The sequence below is a fragment of the Ictidomys tridecemlineatus genome, chromosome Y, assembly GCF_052094955.1.
Source record: "Ictidomys tridecemlineatus isolate mIctTri1 chromosome Y, mIctTri1.hap1, whole genome shotgun sequence".
In the NCBI taxonomy this organism is placed as follows: domain Eukaryota; kingdom Metazoa; phylum Chordata; class Mammalia; order Rodentia; family Sciuridae; genus Ictidomys; species Ictidomys tridecemlineatus.
In genome coordinates this window covers 17,580,449-17,589,041 of record NC_135494.1, presented here as the reverse complement: position 1 = coordinate 17,589,041, position 8,593 = coordinate 17,580,449, and the positions used below count along the sequence as shown (strand labels likewise).

General features: G+C 61.5%; 1 protein-coding gene across 2 annotated transcripts; it reads left to right on the top strand.

The window, feature by feature from the left end:
* The first annotated feature begins 5,989 nt into the window (after positions 1-5,989).
* LOC144371851 (uncharacterized) lies at positions 5,990-8,387 on the top strand. 2 transcript variants are annotated; one of them, XR_013431953.1, is made up of 4 exons: positions 5,990-7,483; positions 7,631-7,732; positions 8,088-8,188; positions 8,281-8,387. XR_013431953.1 is itself a non-coding variant. In XM_078035183.1 (3 exons), the coding sequence occupies exons 1-3, from the start codon at positions 6,550-6,552 to the stop codon at positions 8,135-8,137; spliced, it is 1,086 nt and encodes a 361-aa protein (XP_077891309.1). In that variant the 5' UTR covers positions 5,990-6,549; the 3' UTR covers positions 8,138-8,387. The 2 variants fall into 2 exon arrangements, 1 of the variants encoding a protein (XP_077891309.1); XM_078035183.1 differs by having other exon boundaries at positions 8,088-8,387.
* Positions 8,388-8,593: the final 206 nt, after the last annotated feature.

Here is an 8,593-nt window from a genome sequence, read left to right as displayed (position 1 = left end):
AGAGCGGCTGGTTCAGCTTTCCTCCGACTCCACCTGCAGCGCTCTCCCCGGGAGCCAGGTGCGCTGGCTTTCCCTAGAAGTCCAGATTTCTGCGCCCGCCGCCGCGCCCAGCAGCCCATGCCTCGCCCTGGGCTCCGGAGAGGAGGCGCGCTGGGGTGGCCGGCCAGGACACTGCGCTGCTGGCGCCGGTAACTGCGGGCGCGCCCGGCCAGCTCCGCTGCCCAGGTTGTTGGGACGAACGCCGCTGCCCCGACCCCCGGACACAAGGGACTAGGAAAACCGGCCGCTCCCTGCGGGGCCGAGGGGCTCTGGTCTCCAAGCGGCCGCCCTACCGCCCCGGTGCGCCCAGCTGGCCGCTTTCGGGAAGCGCGCGCGGGGGGGGGGGGGTCTCTTTATTTGCAACATTGAGGAAAGCGCCGCTTCAGCCCAGCCCGTCACCCACGCACCCACACGCACCGTGTTGTCAGCCGGGTCGCTCACCTGAGTCCTAAAAGGTGTTGAATCCACATGGTCACGTTTCGGGGAGCAGAGCCTCAGACCTTGCTCGCCCCAGCCATCTGCGCGGCGCCCGCGCCCGCTTGCTTCAGTCGCGGTCCCGTTGCGCCTGTCTCCGGCTCTCGGTCTGCCGCCGCCCGCCGCCCGCCGGCCGCGGGGCGCACAGCGAGTCAGAGCGCGGCCGCGCCGGGGCTCCATGCCGGCCGGCTCGCCGCCGCCGTTGAGGCGCATGGCTCAAGCGGGCCGGCCCGTGGGGACGCACATCCTCTGGCCGGGGCGCAGGGCTGTGGCCCCCTCTAGGGGCGACACAGCGAAGGTGGCGGCGAGGCGGGGCGCATTCCGGTGCTGTAGCTGCGAAGCGAGAGTCTGAAAAGGCGCGGCTTCGCCTTCCCGGGCGGCGGGGAAGAGGCCGGCGGCCCCGCCGCGAGCGGTACGAGTCTCGCGGTGCGCGGCTTTGCCTCCAGCCGGAGCCCGGCGCCGAAGAGTCGGCGTTGACCGCTGATTTGGACGACTGTCACTCCGGCGGACGAGAGTCCGCTCACTGGCCTCAGGGTCAGGGGGCTGGGTCCAGGGCTCCGCCGCTGACCGGCGCTGCTCAAGTTGCCCGGGAGCTCCGTCTGAGCGCTCGCTCTGCAGACGGCCGCGGCCCGGAGGCTGGCAAGAGGCGGGCAAGGGAGGCGCGCTGAGCGAGGGCGCCGTGGAGCGCGGGGCGTGGGGACGCGCGGCGGCGGCGCCGCGCGGAGGAGGCGCGCGGGGATCCCGGGGCCCCGCCGCCCGCGCCCACCGCGCCCTCCGCAGAGCCGCCAGCGCCTCTCGGCCGCCTCCCTCGCGCGTCTGCCTCTCCGCGCGCTCGCCCCCGCCTCCTCGAGCCGGTCCCAACTCCGCCCCGCCCGGCGGCCGGGCTCACGTCACCCGCCTTCCCCGCCCCTCGAACGGGAGCCCGAGCCCCTGGCCGGCCCCGGCTCTAGTTCACCACCACGCCTCGCTTTAGCGCTGCTCGCCGCGGGGGTCTGTGCCCAGCCTGGGCGACTCTGCCGGGGGGCCTGGGTCTCCCCCCCCCGTTCCCATCCCCGGCCTTGTCCCGGTCCCCACCTTGGAAAGGCTCGAGAGAGGCCGCAGGCTCCGATTGGACCGCCTGGCGCGGCCGGATGGTGTTGCCACGGTAACCGGATGGCATGCGAAGCAGTTAGAGGTTCCGACCCGGTTACGAGTACGCCCAGTGGACTCAGAGCGCTGATTTGGGGAGGGGGCGTCCTCGAGGGAGGACTGACGCGTGGAGCGGGGAGCGGGAGCTGACCGAGCGAGCGCTGCGCAGAAGGCTGCCGAGGAGCCTGGGTTGGGTCCTGCTAGGGATTCGTTCTAGGGCTGGGTGTGCCCCCGACTCGCTGAGTTCCTGGTTGGAGCTTTAGTGTTTCTGACCCGATTATCCAACAGTCCCTGGGCAGCCCTCCTGGCTCTCCAGCAGCTGCTGCCTGGCCAGGCCCCAATTCTGGAGCCACCAAGAGTTCCAGGGAACCTGGGCCTCCTTGACTCTCCACCAGTTCCTTCCCCACCCCAGGGCTTCCTTGGTGTCTACCCCAGGGAGCTGTATCTGCAAGAGTGTGAGTAGAGGCTGACAGCTTCTGAGGGTCCCTTCTGTCAGAGATAACCGTCCATGGAAGGCCGGATCTGCCAGCTCCTCGAACTGTTTGGACAGAGCCTACTTCCAACTCTCCATGTTGCTGGGGGAAATACAAAATCAGGAGTCTCAGAAATCAAGGCTGAGCACCGAAACATGCAGTAGAGGAGAAGCCAGACCAGGACCACAAGGAGAGTCTAGCTAGAGCCTCCCCCTGCGCTCCCGCACCCAGGAGGGATTGGTCAGCACAGCCTGCTTTGCAGGTGAGGCCTCCCTGGGAGGGGCAGCCAGTGGGCAGGCAGAGCCAGGCCAGCTGGGCTGGGACTTGCCATATCCCAGGAGGCCTCTCACCCAGAGGCTTCCAGCCTGCATCCAGCCGGAAGGAGGGACCCACCTGCTGCCCTACCAAGATTTCTAGGAAGTGGCGGGTGACATTGAAGCATGCTGGGAGGAGCCTGGACATGGGTAGACCAGGTGCACATTTACTGACTGGAGTCCTGGGTCCATTATCTTCACCTCCCAGACCCTCAGTCTCCCCGTCTGTAAGATGGTTTCCTATTTCCTTCGACATAGGGATTTTTGCAAGGACTGAAGGAGTTGACCTCCCACACAGTGTGACTGTTGTGGTCTGTGTGCCAGTCACCCCAGACAGACAGCGGTGAGTCAGCACTTTGTGTGCCCAGATCTCCCGGGTCTTCTTCCCCCAGAACCCTCATCTGAAGGGATTCTATTAAGCGGCCAGGGAGACAAGGAGGTCCTGCCAAGAACAAGCTGGACCCAGGGGCACCAGCAGAGGCTCAGTGCCCGCACTGCTGCCACCTAGCGGTGGCAGAAGCCGGGTACTGCACTGACAGGCCTTTTCTGCAGCTGGAATATGGTCCCCGAAGAGCAGGGCTTGACAGTCTGGGGCCAGCTGGGCTGGGGGAGGGCAGGCTTGACTGGGTCTGTGCTGGACCCCGTCCACAGCCTCATGGAAGCTGCTAGCCTGTTTCAGAACATTTTAAGTGCACAGATTACAACACACAAGATCATAGACACTGACATCAAAATGAATTATCAAAAGATCAGCCTAGCGGGCGGGGTGCAGCTCAGGGGTGGTGTGTGTGCACAGCATGCGAGAGAGGCCCTGGGTTCCATCCCCAGCAGGGCCCAGGAAGATTAAGGGCACACACTTGTGGAGGGCAGTGAGCTTTCCTCTTTATTAATGCATTAAATAAGCAATTGGCAGATCCCAAAATACCACAGTTTTGATGCCAAGATGAGTGGAGATACCTGCAGGTCCTGTAGTATCTTGTGGAGATGGCCGTGGTTTCGAGGTCAGACTGTCACGAGTACTGTCCCGCCACTGTCATCTGTCACTCACACTTAGGGAAGGACATGATCGAGTTCACTGAGGTTAGCAAAAATAAAGATGCTGTTATCCCCAAACAAGCTTAAACAGGCTCCTTGAATTCCACGCCCAGGTCCTGGGGGTCCCCGGAATAAGGAGATAACAGATGAAGTGTTTTTTTGGGACCAACAACAGGGACAAGTGGCGGCAGGAGTCACCACGGGGTGGCGGCAAGGAACGACCGCACCGTGGCTGGCAGCTCCTCCACTGCTGGGCAGGTGGAGAGGACTGGCTGGACCTTCCCGAGGTGGCTCTCGGCCAGCTGTCCTCGAGGCAGTGCCCACCGACTCGATGACCACATGGCCATTTGTTTTACATATTGAGAAATGAAAAACACAACCTGGGGAGATGCGTCCCCCCTGCACACACACACGCATGCTCCCTCTCGACGCACATGCACACCACATGCCTTCACACGCACGCATGCAACCTTGATCACACCCACCCGCTTCCACGGGCACAAAGGCTAGCTGCTCAGAGGACCCGGCATGCCGGGCAGCCTGCAGCTCCGCTGGCCCGTCTGGCTGGCGGTACCCACCTGGGAGACATCACGCCAGGCCCACCGTCCACCGTGGCAGGGTGGGCCGGTCGCCTCATCTCTGGCCTTCCTATTTTCTCCACAAAGGAGCTGGCCGGCCCCGCGGGAGGTCCTCCCCGAGGCTCTCCGAGGCTATTTACCTAATGGCCTTCACAGACTCGACTATTTTTAAAAAGCCAAATTGAGCTGCCATTGTTCATTTTTCTCCCAAGGAGGTAAATGTGGCTTAAGCATGACGTTTGATTAAGTAGCAGAGTTTGGGGTTTTAAATGGGAGGGAATTGCTGATTAAAATTATTACGAGTTTCTTTACAGCCTCCGCGCTGACGTCTCCCCGGCCTCTCCTGCTTGCTTTCCCTCCCGGGGAGGCTGCTGCTGGGGGCTTGGGGGCCTGCCCTTGGCTGGGTCACAGGTGAGAGCCAGGAGCTGAGAGAGCCCCCGCAGAAAGCAGCCGACCAGGACAACCACCCCACAGCCCAGGGCCACCCGAGGTGCCCACTCCAGGCCCTGCGACCTGCCGGAGTCCACCTGGGGGAGAGGGAGGCCCAGGGGCCGCTGCTGGCTCTGGGTGGCGGTGGACTCCCACGCAGCAGGTAGGAGGGCTGCCCGAGGACTCCGTCTGGCCCTGGCCGCAGGGAGGTTCTCCTTTCCAGGCTTTCCCAGGTCTGGGTTGAGGGGCGAAGAGGAGGAGGACCCATCCGCCTGGCGAAGTCGGGGGCACAATTTGAAAGTGGTTCTCTGGCCCCAGGTGGCCTGCTGGAGAGGTGCTGGGCAGGAAGCTGGAGGGAGAGGGGACGTCCCAGCAGAGGCCGGGCAGAGGAAGACAGGGAAGCCTAGTCGGAGGCTGAGGAATCCCAAGGAGGGGCCACAGGGACTTTCTCATACCTGTGACAAGGACCCAGATCTAGGGCTCCTGCTGGAGTTACGGGTCTGTCCACTTCACAGTCTTCCAGGACTTCAACTTTCCTGTGCTACAGCAGGGGGGCGGGGTCTCGGCCGTGGACAGCAGCAGGGGACAACAGCAGTGGTAAAAGGCTCCAAGAGGGACTAGGATATGTGACCAGGCAGGAAGGCCGAGGGGGGAAGGGCCCCCTGGAGCTGGGGACAGCAGGAAGGTGGACTGCACACCGTTCTCGGTTGGGCTCTGGGCAGATTATTAGGCTATAAGTGGCGGTGAGCATCCATGGCCTTCACTCCACTGTGACGTCCACTGGAAGTGGAGGGGGGCATAGGCACTCTGGCACTGACCCAGATGAGGGCCTGGAGGAAAGACCCCTAAGAGGACCCCTGGGAACAGGCGTGACCTGTCAGAGGAGGGCGGAGAGGAGGCCAAGGGGCCGTGGCTGGCTCTCAGCAGAGGGTGAGGGAGGCCCACAGGGTCCAGAGACCCTCGGCTGCAGGCAGAAAAGGCAGAGTGTGCCCAGAGTCTACACTATCGATCTCTCCTGGATCAGCTCATGAACCACACAGGTCAGCAAGGACCGGATTATGTTGTATCAACAAACACGCCCAGAGCCGGGCGGCATCGCTCAGCCAGGACCGTGGCATGGGCATGGCAACAGCCATTGACAGCCCATCAGCCTTGCCCTGGGTGTCTTCGTCTGAGCCAGACCTGGAGGAGCTTCCTCGCTGAACACTGGGTCACTCACACAGCCAAGGACAGGCGTCAGGAGATGGCCCTGCTGGGAGGGGTGTGCCACTGCTGCACATCTCGGTGGCCAAAGCAAGTCACTTGGCCAACCAGTGCTGGTGGGTGAGGAAGGAAACCTTGCCCCAGGTGGGACAGGCTGCTCTGGGGACAGCCGTGCTGGCTTCATGCTCCCCAACGCCAGCAACTCGCAGCAGAATCTCTGTCTTCTCCCAGAGCCGCTCAGCATGGGATCTGTGGGAGGGAGGTTCTCCTCAGGGGCTGAGCTGAGACCTTCTTCTGCCTGCAGCCCCAACAGAGACCCTGAGAACCCAAAGCTGGGGGATTCCAGAGCAGAGCTCACCTCTGCCCAGGTGCCAGCCTGCCATGCAGGAGAGCAGAGACAGATGGTCAGGGCAGTGGGCGTGGGGTGAGTGGTCCACCTCCAGCTCCAAGATGGCAAGCACTGTGCTTCTATCTAGGGAGGAAGCTAAGACCAGTCAGGAAAAGACCATCACCATCCTCATCTCCACCACCTTGTCCTGTCTCCTCCATCATCACCACCACCATCACCTCCATCACCACCATCACCAACACCATCATCCTCACCTCCATTAATACTCTCACCTCCATCACCACCACTATCAATTATCCTCACCCCCCAATCTCCATCACCATCACTATTCTCACCTTCATCACCACCTCCATCACTACCACTATCCATCATTAATATCATCACCATCATCACCACCACCATCATCTCCATTACCCTCATGCCCATCACCATTATTGTCCTCACCTCCATCACTACCAGTGTCCATCACCACCACCAACATCCCCATTACCCTCACTTCCATCAACACTACCATCCTCACCTCTATCATGTCCATCACTACCACCACATCCTCACCTCCATCAGCTCCATTATCACCATCACCACTACCCTTACCTCCATCACCACCACCATCACCCTCACCTCCATTATCACTTTCACCTCCATCACCAGCACTATCAATTATCCTCACCACCCTCATCTCCGTTACCATCACCATCCTCACCTCCATCACCACTTTCATCACTACCACTGTCTATCACTATCACCACCACCACTATCACCACCACTATCACCCCCATTACTCTCACCTCCACCAACACCACCATACTCACCTCTATCACCTCCATCACTACCACCACATCCTCACCTCCGTCACCACCACCACATTCTCACCTCCATCACTACCACCACATCCTCACCTCCATCACCACCACCACATCCTCACCTCCATCACTACCACCACATCCTCACCTCCATCACCACCACCACATCCTCACCTCCATCACTACTACCACATCCTCACCTCCATCACCACCACCATCACCACATCCTCACCTCCGTCACCACCACCATCACCACCATCCTCACCTCCATCACTACCACCCTCACCTCCGTCATCACCCCCATCATCCTTACCCACATCATCATTATCATCACCATCATCATTTTCTCACCTTCCACTGGAGCCCAGACCATGTGGAGAGGACTGTTGTCCACACACCAGCAAGCAGCTGCCCCTCCACAGCCTCTTCTGGGCCGGTAATTCTCAAACCCCATCTTCCCAAGCAGGGGCACTGATGGCATCCGGGCTGTTTGCTGCCAATCTAGAGAGTAATGGAGTGGAAAAGCCACTTCCTCTAACGATGCCTTGTCTGCGCCTCTATCCTCAGGCTGGAAGAGGCTTCCGGAACATGCTGAGGAGGAGGGGGATGTGTCACTTACTGAGCAGCCTGATGCGGGACAGACATCTCCCAGTGCCTGGTGAGGTCTGCGGTTCGGCCCAGTCCCTGAGTCAGTCTTCGGGGCGAGGTGTGCGTGTGTGGTCTTGCTCAGCCTCCGCAAGGCCAGAGGGCTTTGCAGTGACATCCCCGCTGGGTCTAATGTTCCAAATGTTTGTCACCAATACAGCGGGCTCTGGAGCGGAGGGTGGCCATGCCCACAGGGCCAGCAACAGTCGCTTTTCCTGGACTGAGAGCCATCCCAGGGGTCAGAGTGGAACCGTGTGTTGGGGTGGGTGGAGCTAGGTGGGGCCTGGCTGAGGGACCGCCTGCTGATGTGCAAGAGGGCTGTCCAGGTCTCTTGGCGGGAAAGAGACTGTGGTGGGGTCAGCTGTGGCCTGGCTGGGGTCATGGCCTCTTTAGGTGCACTGTGGAGGACACCCCAGAGACAAGCACCTCCCACCCCACTCACACCCTGCTCCCTGAGTCTGTCACAGAGCGGGACCCTGATGGCAGTGTGTGCCCAGGGCAGGGCCAGCCACTCTGCCAGCTGCTGGGTGGGGGCTCCCCGGTGCTCGGTTCAGCTGGCCCAGGTTCACCTTGGACGTGGGCTCATTCACCCCTCCTGGCACACACTGCCACCGCAGTGCGACACCTCCTCCTTGCCAACAAGACTGGTGGGGACACCGCGTGGTAAATGGGACCCACGGAAGGCTCTGCTTTTCAGGAGCAGCTATGGCCAACGGTGGTAAGCTGAAGTGGCTTGGAGGGACATCTGGCAAACTCTGAAGGAGGGGCTGAACCTCTGGCTCACACTTTTACCTTCTTTACCTTCCCAAGCCCTACCTGGGATGCAGAGGGGAGGCAGGAGATGGAGCAACGAGACCATCACCATGAGGTGGCAGGTCTGCGAGGAAAGTGGTGTGTCGAGAGCCTGAGCTGCAGGACAGGAAGGTCAGGGCCCTGTGACGTCGTGGGTTGGGATCAAAAGTCTGCACGGGGAGATGCCCCTCGGTGCTGTGCTGTCCCCGAGGTCCCTGTGGTCCCCCGCCTGCCTCTCCGAGCTCCACGCCCACTCCTGGCGGTTTCCACATCGGGCAGGAATTCCAGGTCCCCCCCCACCCCCCCACCCTCATCTTCAGGGAAACTTCAC

Bases quoted from the DNA above. Each gene is read 5' to 3' on its own strand.
- LOC144371851 (XM_078035183.1), top strand. From the start codon at position 6,550: ATGTCCATCACTACCACCACATCCTCACCTCCATCAGCTCCATTATCA. The intron at 7,484-7,630 runs GTGAGGTCTGCG...TCACCAATACAG, and splicing joins CAGACATCTCCCAGTGCCTG to CGGGCTCTGGAGCGGAGGGT. The intron at 7,733-8,087 runs GTGGGTGGAGCT...CTGCCACCGCAG, and splicing joins GAGTGGAACCGTGTGTTGGG to TGCGACACCTCCTCCTTGCC.